The sequence below is a fragment of the Acanthopagrus latus genome, chromosome 9 (genome assembly GCF_904848185.1).
Source record: "Acanthopagrus latus isolate v.2019 chromosome 9, fAcaLat1.1, whole genome shotgun sequence".
Lineage (NCBI taxonomy): Eukaryota > Metazoa > Chordata > Actinopteri > Spariformes > Sparidae > Acanthopagrus > Acanthopagrus latus.
The window spans coordinates 24,162,361-24,177,256 of NC_051047.1; the positions used below are offsets into that span (position 1 = coordinate 24,162,361).

Consider the following 14,896-nt stretch of genomic DNA (forward strand, 5'->3'; position numbering starts at 1 on the left):
ATTTCTATGTTCTGCTACTTCTCCTTCACTTGTATCCAAAGGCAAATAATATGTTTGTTTACTCACGCGTGATCTCTCTCACGTGATCTCGTAGGGGAAGCAGACGTAAACAAAATGGAGATCAGCGTGGTGCAACAACTTGCAGTAAGTTAAAAAAAACTAAAAGCAGACGATCAAACAGGTCTGGGGGAGCAGGGAGATGCGGGCAACACAGTGTTTTTTTTTTATTCTTATGCAAAAACTAGAGGTGAAATTTCAAGTTCCTGTTGAGAGTAGTATGCTAGCTAACGTTAGCATCAAGGGCTAGGATGTTTACGTTGCTTGGCAGCTCAGTCAGCTGCTCCGTAATGCCTCTCTCACTGCTCCGTGTGGTCTGGCTCACCGATGTATTATAATCCAGATGTGAAATTGTAAATACGTGAGCAGTTCACATCACTCCTCACATCACCAGATAAACTCTGCTGAAAGATCTGTTTGATGATCTGACAACGGACATTTTGATAAGGGTGAGGGGAAAATGGTTGAGGTCAAAATATCTCCTGTCACACGTTGAAACACGCATGAAATAACCTTATCACACAGTAACAGTGTGAACAGTGTCTGTGTGAAACAATCCAACAACATATTAAAATCCATGACTCTAACCAGATGGCTATGTGCTAACAGCTAACTATGTTCTCTGGGAAAAAAAAAGGGAGTTTTCCCTCTTGGGACACCGAACACATCCCAGCCCATTACTTTATCCATTCGCCTGGTTAAAAGCACACAAACAAGTCCTCATATTGAGCTCTGATTCATTCTGATTTGTGTTCTGCCACCTGTCTGCTGTTGGTAACTCACCATGAAATGTCCCAACATGTGCGGAGAAGGTTATTACATCATGGAAACATGAAAACATTTCTCAGTAGAGTTTGTCAGGAGATGAGAATTAATCGCTGCTGCTCTTTGCAACCCATGAGTTGTGTAAAAGAAGAGAAAGAGAAAGAAGTAAGTCGTTTTTTGTTCTGTGGGGCGAGAAGCCTCTGGAGTGTGTGTCAGGGAGAGAAAGCTGGGTTATTGTCTCCTGTTTTGCTGGGTTGCACTCACTGCCTATAAGCTATTATAGAGGGACAAAGATATTGGTGTTGCGGCCAACATCTCGGGACAATGAAGAGGTGGAATATAACTGAAGATACACGTCCCATCAGCAGCCTCCTGTTAAACAGGTATTCTGTGCTCGGTCATGGAGCACATGAGCACTGCAGACAAAAGCTGCTGTTGAGTCACCAAACACTGACACAGACATTTATACACTGGATGCATTCACCCAGAGCTCATTATAATTGAATGTTTGATACATTAAATTCTGTATTTGATGTGTTTAATCTCTTGTCTATCACTGTATACCTCAGTGTCAATAGTCAGTGGTGTGTCACTGTAGGTCTTGCACATGCCTGGTGTAAAGCATTCTGCATTCTTCTTATAAAAGGTCAATATTTGGTTTATGGAGGAGGAGGAGGGGTTGAACTGGTTCCACTGGATAAAGAAGAATAAAGTTTCCAGGTCAGTGAATGAATCTCGGTCTTTGTGAGGCGGGCCGTTCCTCTCTGGCTGCGGCCTTATGGGATTTATTCGCCGCACTCTGTCAATATCACGATCATTGTTCGACATAATGTACTCGACCACATGCATACAGAGTTTTTTTTTTTTAGCTCGTGGAGAGCACAAACATTTGTTCGTGACCTGTCAGATTGATGTGGCTTGTGCACTCAGTTCACTGGCCCCACCTAGTATCATCATCCCTAGCTGCATGCAACGCTCTGATTGTGTTCCTCAGGGTGAATTACGCATTTTCATTTTCCCGATTCTTCTCATCCTCAGTAGCTCGCATGCCAAACACTTCTCAAACGCTGACACCCGTCCCACCCCGCTGAATCTGACCAGCTTGTTTTTGATTATAATAGGGAGGGAAGTTCAGCTGTTTTTTTTTCCCCTGTCACCTGACACATCAGGTATTACTTTACTTTACTGTATATAGTTGCTTAAGTAAGAGAGACGCCCATGTTGTTCTACGAACCTGATATGACTTGTTTTAGAGGCAGAGGGTACAGTTACATCATGCCAACGCTTTACAAGGTTCAACTGGAGGTTCTTAGGCCACAGCGCAAGAAAAATAAGAAACTGTGATTGTAGCACACAGGTCAGTTCAGAGCATCTCAAGACTCAGACAATTATGACAAAGTTTGTGAACACTGGAAGCTAAATTTAAGGTCTAGTTTGTGAGAAAGTGGATTCTTGAGTCTCATCTTGTCAAATACCGGCACTTTGGGATTTTAGGTAAGATCGTCTGCCAGCTTTCTTACAAACTGTTATTTAAATGCAGAATTTTTCCAAATGAGCTGAAAACTGTGAAACCTAACTGCAGTTTTTCAATTGTTTTGTAAACTTAGAATAAAAATTAAAATAAATGAATGTAACGTGAATGGGACGTTGATATCAGTTATTGATCAGGTGTTGCGTAAAATCAGTAAAATCTGTTTTTGACAGATTTAATTTGTGTCTTCTGCTGTCAAATGCTAACAGGTTGCTAACAGCTCCTGAGGAGAAAAAAGGCCATTTGGTCCCTCATGGAGAAAAACAACAGCTCCACGTGTGATCAGCCATCAACATGTTCACTCTCTGACTCATGACAGTAGCGATTACTACATCCTTACATGAGCACGAGGCCATGTTCGAACTCTTACACTGTTGTGACTGTAACATGCTGACAACAATCTTTTTAAACACCTGGCACGATTCTTGAAAATCACAACTCGTTCCAAGAAGGCAGAGCTTAAAAATGGTAGTTTCACGTTACCTAGTAAACTCACATTGTTTGTTGTCCAGCTCTATGCACGCTCTTCAGTGCCGCGCCTCAGTGCCTCACTTTGCTCACTAACTAATGTTGGTACAGAAAATGAAGTCCACTAACATTAACTAACGAGCGGCTTCCAATGCAACACAGTGGTTCTACAGAGCCCCTTTCAGTGCAAAGTCAATGGGATCCCATTAACCTTCCTTCAATGCCTCAGAGGGCAACTAGCAGCTGAGAGGACAGATGTTTGATGGTCCAAATGGAGCTAAAGGGAGAGTGAAATGTTGGACTAAGTGTTTTGTTTTTGTTTTTTTTCAAGGTGCCCGGTTGCAAGACTCCAAATGGAAGCTAATGCTATGTTGCTAACATTCACCAAAGCAATGATGCGTTTACAGCTTTCTCTGCTGCCCAGGCTAAAAGGTCCTTGAATGCAGCTTGAAGCTTAATTAAATATGTAGTTTAACTGAATTCACAAAAATTCACAATTCACAAAAACATCACATGTCCAGGGGAACAACTTTAGAGACGAAAAAAAAATCATTTGAAGCTTCAAATTCCCTGTTGTCCCACGTTAGCTTGTCCTGTGGGTCACCTGAACTGGTCACATTGCAAACAAACCCATAAAAGGGTGCTTTCAGGGACCTTGCAGCCAAAGTCTCAAGGGGAGCTTACATGTTGGCAAAAAGAGTCACTCTGTCAGTGAAACCCAGATAGCTTGAGCCTTTCTCAGCCACTTAAACACACAGACTTCCTCCTGTTTCAGGCAAACAACACACCACCAGTGTGTGGGCTGGCACAACGTTTCCACGGCTCCTTCCTGCTGTGTGAGAGAACAGGCGTGTTATTTAAGGCTTTGCTTGAACGGTCGAAAATATCCTAAATGGCACAGCGGTTGACCTTGATTAAGACTTGGTTTTGGGATATATGCTGTGGTTCATGTTGTTGTGACTCATACTGAGTGTAATATAAACCAGAAAATCCAACCCAAAGCCTCTGGCTCCTTGAACACACCCTCTATTGAAGGAAAAAAAAAAAAAAAGAGTTTGGATGCTAAAATAAGACCCATCGTATGTCATCGAACGTATAAAAAACAGATCGTCTTTCCACACAGTTTTGGCTTTTGTTCTCACAAAGCTTTGCATGAGAAGAGAGGACTTTACAGCTTTCCAAAACAGGAAATGAAAGATCTGGTTAGAAGCAGGATTGAGGCAAAAGAAAGAAAGCACTGAGCTGAGAGGGCACAAGAAAATGGTCCCAAACAGAATCTACACATAGTTTTCAGATGCTGACTCACTATGAGATCTGCCTTTTACATCCACAGTGAGTCAGATTCCTTCTAAGTGTCAACACGCTTGGTCAGTAAAGTGAATTCTGATTCCAGTGGTGGAAGAAGTATTCAGATCCTCCTACTACTGCACTAATTAAAAACCTTACATAAGTAAAAGTGTGTACTTATTATCCAAAGTAAAGTTGTTCTGCAGAAATTGTTTCCTCCTACTGATGTTTTTGGATCAGTGTCATTTTATTGCGGTAGATGTTTAACTTCTTTCTGTGCTCTGACCACTCGGAACAGTTTACAAAGCTCCTTAAAAAAATAAATACTTCAGTACCCCTGAGTGTATTCAGCTCCTTAAATCATACTGTCTGTGTTTGAAACTTTTTCAACTGATCTGTTTATGGATCCTGTATTATGTTTTCATGCACAGTATTTGCAGACTTGTTTTATTTTTCTTTGCTTGACATTGCAAATTAGAGCCAGCCCTCAATGACTCGAAAGTTTGAGTAAAGGCAAATACTGTTGGGTCATTTCATCCACAGTAACTCTTATAAAATCGCTCCATTTTATGAGTTGCTGTGTTCAGAGGAACTTTACAAACTTTGTGAAATGCTGACAAACTCTTAATCATTTGAGCCTTTTGTCATTTTGTGTTCTGTTAATAAATTATTTCTTTTTTTATGTAAGAAACATTGTGTCCATTTTTTCCAGTAAACAACATCTGGCAGGCCAACTTCCTCACTTACTGGTCGTGTTCCAACAGTAATCGCTGTTGTGAAGAGTTTGTTCAGTAAATCATGCCTCTCCTCTCTCAGCTCAGGGAGAAAAAAAAGAATGAAGAAATGTTCTGGTATCCCTGCTGACTTTATCCAATCAGGGCAGAGAGCTCCAACAAGAGGCGGTCCTGCTCCGCCTTCCTGTGGTGCCGTAAGGTCGAGGGAGTGGACTGCTAGCTGCAAAACTGACAGTTAGCTAAAACTGTGCTTACAGCAGCTTTAATGGCCCTGTTTTTGCTTCGAGAGTGGGCATAAACAAACAGAAAATTAGCTTATTTCTCAACTTAGTGGTGAAGTTACAAAAAAAATGCTTTTCCTTGCATTGACAACTGAGGTCATGTGTCTGTAATTACTGATGCAAAACAAACAAAGATGTGGGAACGAGGTGTTAGGCAGAGCCATCTTAACAAAGATACGATTACCCCAAAATGTCATAAGACTGCGTAGGTATTATATTTCCATGAAACGGGTAAAATAAACGGATTTATTCATAAGGCAGCCCGGCCATCGGGTAAAGGCCGTCTATCTCTGCTTCCTGTTCGATAAAAAAAGAAGAGAAAGAGGGACGTGAATGTATTTTTGCACACTGGGGACATTAAAAAGAAGCGCTGAGTCAGAGTTTTTACACTTCCAAGGATGCAGACATCGTTTTTCAAAATGTACTCACCCTTGTAAATGTCCTCAAAATGTTCCGTGGAACAAAATGTGAAGCATAGTTTATGATCCATGAAGCAACTTTTTAAAGACCACTCTTAAGCTGTTGCTCAGTGTCAGTTAAAAATATGAGGAACTAAAGGAGAAAGGCTTGAAAATCTTGTTTGGGGAAGTGTGTCACTTACTGCAATGCTGAATTCCTCAACTACAGCTGATGGGCTGCATTAGGGGAAAAAAAAAAGGGCAGGTAGCAACAGTAATAAAGTGATTCACTGACAAGCAGCAGTCTGGCTACTGTTTTCTCATCCAACTAAACACTCGTTGAAACAGACAGGACCTCTGAGCGGTGTGTCCACAGCCTAATCTCCGGCCATCAAGCTGACAAAACCTAAAGTAAACAGAGCCGGCCGGGCAGATGGGAGGATTGTCTGGGTGGTCCCAAATGCAAACATTGGATTGTCTTTCTTAAAGTCTCTGTAGATTGAAGTGCTGAAATAGCAGGGGAGTCTTAAATATCTTCTTTCATGCGTGAGCTTTTCTAGCTAAAAAAAGACAGACAGACAACATGCACCTGCTCTGCTGAAGTGTCTTTAAATCCACAACAGCTCCACAGACATAATGAGAACGTCTCATGTGACCATCGAAAACAAACAGTAGCACAGTTTTGTTTTGGTCGTCCTACAGAGAAACACTCATTTCTGCTGACCTGCTGATCCACAGCTTACAACATCATCATCATCATCATCATGTCTTCACTTTCAAACATGCGTATAATCACAATGCATCCACCGTTTTGAACCAGCAGCTGTGACCCACTTCCCCTGATTGACTGTTTGATGTCACTCAGAGTCAGAAATCCAGATCAAGTATGTTTAGATTACAAGACGCACCCAGGGGTGGAAACAACTCATTACAGCAAGTCAAATTACTGTGAACACATGTAGACAGAACATGTGCCTGTCCTTAACATACTTCCTTCTAAGATTCATTCACCAAACTTCTGTTGGGCTGAAAACTGTTACACAAAATTACAGAATAACAAAATATGAGCCTGTCTAAGTCCTTTAAAGGACACATCCTTTAAATTACCAGTGGAAACAGTTTGGTAGAAGCATCAGAGAGTAAATGAATGATGAAACTGTTAACTTCTCTTACACAGTCTCCACCAATGCCTGACTGAAATATGCATCTCTTTAGCTGCTAAATGCTTCATGTGTTCTCTGGTTAATGACTAATTGTGTCTGTGTGGTGTTTTTAGTGTGAGGAAAGTAAGTGTACAGTGAGTTTTTACAAGTCTTCCCAGGATAGTCTTCGTTAAATGGTTCAAAGTGGTTGAGTGCAAACAGATTTTAGACATTTTTGTTGAGTAATTTAAATCTAAATTCTGATAACGAGCGTGTAATGGGTATTCATTTATCTTGGGATGTGGAAAGTGACCTCTATGGATCCACAGTGCACACATTTTTAAAAAAAAAAAAGACCAGTGAAAGCAAAAAAACAAACATTTGAGATTGCATTGAGTAATAAGCTGTCAGGACTCAAGAAAACAAAGTCTGTGACCAGTGACAAGAAACTGCTGGTTCGTGTGGTGATATAACTCTGCATGTTGCAATCGATACTCAATGAAACATATTAGGAATAATTAATGTAATGTTCTGCCTGTTGGCTCTGAACTGGGCATGAGTTATAAATTAAGCAATCGTGACGAGAAATGCCTGGAAACATTAACTGGGTGTTAGAGGAGAGAACAGAGTGGCCCTGCCTTCCACTGTGCTTCAATTCATCTCGTGAAGTTGTGTCTTCACAGAGGCAAAAGAAACACCATCACACCCTCAGATTTATTCATTAAGGAAGTATTTCTTAAGTTTAACCAGCCTTTATTTTACCAGGAATGTTCCCGCTGAGATTTAAAATCTTGGCCAAGACATCGTCATTAAAAGTTTGAAACAACAAGGTTTAAAGAAACGACGGAACATTTTACGTAAAGAAACAAGCAACAGTTTTAAAACAAGCAGTTTGTTAAATGGAAACAGTGGATCTACCAGTGTTCAGTAACAGGACGTGTGCAATCGGTGTACAAGTTCTGAAGTTTAAGGGGTCCCTGTAGCCCAGGATGATGCTGCAAAAACTTCAGAAGCACTTTCACCAAAGAGTCAGTAGAACACAAAATGTTCGATTGTTCCATCCTACAGTCGTACCAGGAGGACCTACCAGTTTTCAAACGAGCTGCAGTGTGCAAAACAAATCGGGGACAAATCTATTTTCAAAGAAGGTGAATTTGAATGCATATATAAAACAAATCTCTACAATGAATGCAACTTGAAGTTATTTATAAAAGAACATTTAAAGGAAAGAGACCATTTGCTTCCAAAGCAAACGCTGAGCTTAATTATCTGTGCTAGTTTTTCTACATAGATGAGGCTGCTGCTTTCTAGTTTATCTCATTTTACAGCTACTGTATGTCTCGGTTGAGTGGCTCAAAGACAAGGACTGACTTTTGACCTCTGCCCAGTCCTCCAGGCTACAATGTGCTGATTAGAGCAGCCTGTGCTCCAACAGATGGAGGGAGACAGCAGTCTTTAAATGGACCTGGGCAGGGCTATATCAGGAAACATTTCCTTTGGGTTGGTGCTGACACTGATGTTCAGAGCCATCTCTCAAACACGGAAGTTAGCATCGCCCTGGTTCCCTCCACATAGACCACTGGATTATACAAAGTTCATGAAATTCACATGTTTTGTTCAGCAAGATAATCCTCACAGAGGAACACAACTTCTGTGATTTTCAAAGCGTAAATTAAATTGCAAAAATTAAAAAGCTAATGTTAGGCATTAATCAGACTATAACATGGTCACATGAGCTTAACGTCACTACGTCCAAGTGTCTTACAACAGAATTACTATACATGTGCTTTAAATTGATGAACGTACAAGTTGTAAAGTCAGAGTTTGAAGAGTCTGTAACTAAAGTGATGAGTTGCCATGTGAGGACGTTTAATGTCTGTGAAGACACCTGCAGTCTCATTTAGTCACTTGTAGGCGTCCAAAAAAAGTACAACATGCAAGCACGCTATTATCATTATACTGTGGAATATTTAATGATGTATGTTTTATGGCGTAGAACAAAACGTGTGAATATCTTAAAACTGTGGTGACCACAGAATTTAACTGAAAACTATTTTTTTTTTAAGTTCATAGACTTTCCTACAAATGCAAACTGATTTCTGAGTTGTAAGACTACAAACTACACCACACACACAAAATCAAAACAACGACATTCCTCACAGAGCGACAGCATTGTTTTTTTTTTCCTTTAATGATCGCCCTACAACACTGTTCCAACAACTGTTTAGACATGTTGCCCTGGGTTCATTTTTGAGTACTTTTCCTTCTAGGGATGCCGATCATGTGGAGATGTTCCCGATGCAGTGTGTGAAAGACTTAACTGGTATAAACCTGATCGGTGTTGGTCCAAACGGTTCCTATGGGTCAAGAGACTTTAGATCCTACATTTCCCATGATGCGACTCAACAGCATCTCTTCCTTGGAGACTGAACACTTCTAGTTTATTGGGTAGACTGTCTGTTATCTAAAACATTTTCTGTTTAATCTTACTATCATTTGTTTTTTTCTGACTTTTGTCTCTATTTTTCTCTAAATCCATTTTTTTTTCTTAATTTCCCCTAACTTTTTTTCAATCACTTGTGAAGTGCTTTAATTGCATTTTGATTTGTTTGAAAGGGGGCAGCAAAAAATCAAGTTTGATTAACTGTTTTTGTAAGAAAGTTATGATCATCAGTTTTCTGTCAGTTTTTTTTTCAGCTGCAGCTCATCCAGAGCCTCAGAAAACATGAAACAAGTGTTTTCACAAGATTTAAAAACAGCATACTCCTAATTAGATGACTGAACTTCATGTGTTGATGTGTTTTCAGCAGGACACTTAGATCTGTCTTCTTAGTCATGGAGAGGGGTCTGCAGTGAGCAGACAGAGCTAGACTACTGCTGCCATCCACTGGACAAGTAAGAGCACAGCCCCTGGCTTTTACTGCTATTCAATACATTTTTATTCTTTTTCTTTCACCTAAATTACAACTAATCAACTTTTACAATTAACCTGAACTTTATATGATAATTGAAGAAATGAAAATGTTATTTCATCCAGTGAAAACGTAATTTGCTACCAGTCAGCCCCACTGATTAAATGTATAAAAGACTGGTCAAACTGAATCATGAGTCATGATATCTGAAGCAACAGAAGACGAACAAATGTTTATTGTTCTGCTTTTTGAAGTCTGTCACAACCCCAAAGTACGAAAAAAGGAAAGTGTGGTTATGAGCGTAGGACGCAGGAGGCAGTTTTGTGATTGCACCTTTGAGTACGTGGAATGAATTGACACCCCTGAACGTGTTGCACTTACTTTCACTAGTCTGTGTGTGTAAAATGAAATATCTAAGATGGTTCATTCATACAGTATGTGTTGGATGCCAACATATAAAGTAGCTAATGGAGCCTCTGAGAAGATCCATGAGAAATTTACAACAAACCACAGGTGTAGAAGACTGTCATGAACAAAATATAACAAAATGCAACAACAACAGAAAAAGGGGAGATTAAAAAACATACGCGAGACAGTGGTAAACCCCGGAAACACATACCACAAGCACTCACGCAACTCATCATGAGCTTGAGAAGTTTTTTTTTATCCTAATATTGTTATAAAGCAGGGGTCCGAGGATTGACCCCTGTGGAACACCATACACAACTTTAGCTCTGACAAATTTAATGACATAGAACCGAAGATGAGAAGCCTGAAAAACAGCTGTACCGGAAATAAGATAACAAACACCAAAAGGCAGCACTTCAGTGGAAACTTTTTTTTTCTAAAATCTCTCTGGCACTGATTACTCTGATAAGGCTGGTTTCAGTGAGAAGGTTAAATCTGAAAAAAAAAAAAACATCATGTGTCCTGTAGACACATATTTTCCCAGTTGTTTATACAGTTTTTTTTTCTTACTTTTTTTTTTTTTTTTTTACCAGTATGCTGCAAAATACTGGTGTACCTGTTATCATGAGACATTTGTTTTTACATTGGCAGATGCTTATTTTAGCTGGACATGTTTCAGAGATGTTAGAAGAGAGCAAAAATGAAACAAACTGAAGTCGTATCATGTAATTTACTGTCACGATATCAGCTTTTCACTCTGCAGGATTGACTTTCTGTCACAGTCAACACAAGATCACGCGCAAAGGTTTGGAAAGAAGCCTTATTCATGTAGATTGCTTCAGACAGATTGTATCTGTGGTCTGCAGACTTCCCTTGAACATGAACAGTTTGCTCACACTGGCACACACATTACTCAAGGAAGTCTGAGTAAAGACGACACACTCTGCTTATCACCGCTCTCAATACTTTTTTTCTTTTGTTAACCTGTGCACCTGGAGAAAGGAGGGATGGAGCGGCACCTTTTGATCTTGACCTTTTTAAAGTGCTTGATTCTGACCAATCAAGAAGGAGGAGGGAAAGAGGTAAACTGTAGAAATCCTGAATTTATATTATTTTAAAGTTGCAATTGAGGTACCAATGTTGTTGTGGAACCATGCATAATTTTGATATTAATCTCTAAACAACCTTTGATGACAATTTCCCATTTATATCAAAATTTTCTTTGATAAATCTGCACTTAGGAATATAAGACATTGATCATCAGTCAGGGAAATTATATGTTGTTGAGTTCATCACCCAGAAATAATGTTTTTCTGATGTTAGTATGCTGCAGTCAACGAATCTTCAACGAAACTGAACAGTTTTAAGTAAACTTCTATAGACATAAGAAAATATCACTCTCACAGGGATATATTTGAATGAAGCGGACTGTTTTGATGACTTGCAACTTGACCTGACAGAACATAGCTGACCCGCGTCTCAACTTTAACACATGACAGGACTTGAGACACGATGATTTGACTCATCTGCGTTCATTTCTTTGTATTTTTTACAAAAATTTCAGATGAGTCTAAGATGGTGTTTAATGTCCATAAATATCTTCAGCCTGTTGTAATCACAGACCTTTTTTCAGGCATTTACTAAAGTGCTCATTCATTTAAGTTCATTTCTAACAAAATGTCTTTACTTTTACTCAAGTATTACTTTGAGTCAATTTTAAAATGCTGAGCATCACAATACTGATATAATATTAATAAATTGCCCAAGCCCATCGCTGTATTGAGGAGATACCCCATTACTAAATTGAAAGCTTTTCTCTATTGTGCCATCGAGGGCAACCCTGAATCTTCTCTGCTGCTGATGCTTCTTCTGCGGTGTCTTGTACAAACTGTAATGATTTTGTTTTTGTTCAGCTGCTGACACCAGGTGGACCTGACATTGACCCTGCCCTCCTTGATATCTTAAATAATTATACATTACCTGAGTATGAGGATGGATCGTCTACTCCTTGCAGTGTAACTGCGCCTGAATTCAACAGCTTGGGCATCATGATCACCTACATCATCGTGTTTGTCTTAAGCATCCTCGGCAACAGTGTTGTCGTCTACGTGGTTTGTTCCATGAAGAAAGGTCGATCCAGCACAGATATCTACTTGATGCACATGGCGGTGGCCGACATTCTCTTCAGCATCACCCTCCCGTTCTGGGGTGTCGATGCTCAGTCTGGTTGGATCTTCGGCAACTTCCTGTGCAAAGTCCTGTCAGGTTTTCAGGAGGCGTCAGTATACAGCGGCGTCTTCCTGCTGGCATGCATCAGTGTGGACCGCCACTTCGCCATCGTGAGAGCTACTCGTGTCGTGTCCTCCAATCACCTGATGGTGAAAGTGGTGTGCTTTGTGGTGTGGGTGGTGGCTGGAATGCTGTCCTTACCCGTGATCATTCAGAAGCAGAGCATAGACACCAAAGATTTGGGACGGACCATCTGCTACGAGAACATTACTGGTGAGAGCAGTCAGCACTGGCGTGTTGGCATACGTGTTGTGCGGCACACGATGGGCTTTTTCCTGCCGCTGGTGGTGATGGCGGTCTGCTACGGCTGGACCTTGGTGACGCTGTCTCACACACGCAATCAACAAAAGCACAAGGCCATACGCGTCATCCTGGCAGTGGTGTTTGCATTTGTTCTGTGCTGGCTGCCCTATAACATAACTGTACTGATTGACACGCTCATCCAAGGTGGAACAATCAAAGAGGGGTCATGTGAAGCTCGCTACAGAGTGGAACTGGTGCTGGATGTGACCCGAGTGCTGGCCTTCATGCACTGTGCAGTGAATCCAGTGCTGTACGCCTTCATTGGGCAGAAGTTCCGTAACCAGCTGCTCTCAGCTCTTTACAGACACGGCGTCATCAGCAGCAGGCTCCGGATGGCCCTCAGGAAGGGCTCTGTCAACAGCACAGGGAGCACCAGATCAAGACTCACCTCTGCTACTATGTAAATAACAATGATGGATTATTCATTCACAGGCTTAGTTGAAGGTTTTTTTTTTTCATTTGTCCTTCAATTTGGATGAGTATGACAGAGCCAACAAGCAAGTTGTCAACTTTGATACTATCGTATGTATGTTACTAAAGTACGCTACTGAAAACATTAAACCTAGACTAGCCTGGCTGGTTGTTTGCTGCCTATTTCCTGGCTTTATGCTAAATTAAGCAGGCTGCTGTTTTGAACACACAGGCGTGAGAGTGGTATTCATAATTTCAAATCATTATCATTATCATTTTTGCCTTAATGTCTTTTGATGCTGAAAGATTTAGCCTTCTTTGAAATGTGATTTTTGAGCACAACACATTTGCAATCCAGACATAGATAAGTTGTCAATGTAGGAAAAAGTGACACCTCGTGAATGTAGTTAGAAAGCTGGAGCCATACTGTTGCTTTTGTAACGGTTCAGTTGAGGACATATTGTTGTTTGTATTACAAAGCTTGTGTGGTTTATGATTAAAAGGAAATCATTTAGGTCCTTTAATGACGTAATTTCCTTTTTTGTTCTTTTTGTTTTTGATTCTGAGAAACTCTGGACGTGACTGAAGAACCGTCTGTTTTTGTTTTGCAACCTGTAAATTTGAACACGGTGAGGTTTTTGTCCTTACAGAAGTGACAGTAGTGCTGCAAACTGAACAATCAACCCTTGTTGTTCAAAAGTGTCTGTGATGACTGGTTTTCATTTAGGCACACATTTAAGCTCTGTACAAACTGGCTAGTGTGTTAAACATGATATTGTTCTCTGTATCAGTGTTATACCCTCTGTACCCTATGTACTTTTGCAGTTGACATCTGGCCATGATACAGAAGAAACACTTCATCTGTGTATCCCAACGTGTGCCTTGATCACATGAGAGCCTGTGCGTGTGTGTACCTGAGTCAGGTGGTTTTGTGGCTGGCGTAACGCAGAAGGGAGGGGGACAGCGTCTTTGTGGGAAATTGTGCAGCAGCCACCGTTGCAAGACAAAATGACTCATGAAGAGATGCTATCAGTTATTCTGTTATTCTCAGCTCTGTCTGCAAAACTCATTTGATTATTTTTTTTTAGGTGTTTTAAGATATGCAACTCAGTATTCATGTGTCATATACTGTGCACCTGCAAATGTATATTTTAAAGGCATATAGTTACTGTTTGTGGTTTGGATTGATGTAGCTCATACTTTTGTTAAAATAAAGCTTTAAACCCTAAACCAGGTGCGGTTTCATTCATTAAATTTGTCCTACTGTCTCTGTGTTAGCGGACTCCATTTCTAAACCAACTTCAGCTGCTGTTACTGTCTGTTAGCGGAGCAGAGAGAGACACTGTGGCAAGCAGTCAGTGTGCATGAGGTCACATCTTTGGAGTGTCGCAGGGAAATCCGACCCGAGTCCTTCACAAAGAAATCCAGCAAAATGAAACAACCTAAACAAATCACCCAATGGCAACCGGGAGCAAAGGGGAAGCTCTCAATTTTCACGTCAGGTTGCAGTCCACTCACATATGGCCTAAAAAAGTGATTCATAAATGTAAATTGTTACATTAGCCTTTTTAAGAAGCCTCCATGAAAAGCATATATTGTTTTTATAGTTTGCTACTGACTATTCTACCCTTGAAAACCAATACATGAATACATGACTGTCTCATGTCGTCCGCATTCTGGCTATGTAGCTTTTAGGTTTTAACACTGTTCCACTAATTACCATAGTGACAATGAAAAACACATTTTAAGCATCCATCTGTTCTATAAGCACTGTTGCAATGTGGCTCACAAGCCATGACTAACAGTTTATTTAAGGCAAGAAAAGTGATTCATGATGTGAAATGCTGGGGATGGTTGTTCTCACATTCATACTCAGAGACTGAACAGGTTCAGCAATTTGTCTTTTGCAG

At 40.4% G+C, this 14,896-nt stretch overlaps 1 protein-coding gene across 1 annotated transcript; it reads left to right on the forward strand.

Moving 5' to 3' along the window:
• Window positions 1-10,903: 10,903 nt before the first annotated feature.
• cxcr2 (chemokine (C-X-C motif) receptor 2) lies at window positions 10,904-14,205 on the forward strand. Its single transcript, XM_037108650.1, has 2 exons — window positions 10,904-11,065; window positions 11,897-14,205. The coding sequence occupies exons 1-2, from the start codon at window positions 10,991-10,993 to the stop codon at window positions 12,977-12,979; spliced, it is 1,158 nt and encodes a 385-aa protein (XP_036964545.1). The 5' UTR covers window positions 10,904-10,990; the 3' UTR covers window positions 12,980-14,205.
• Window positions 14,206-14,896: the final 691 nt, after the last annotated feature.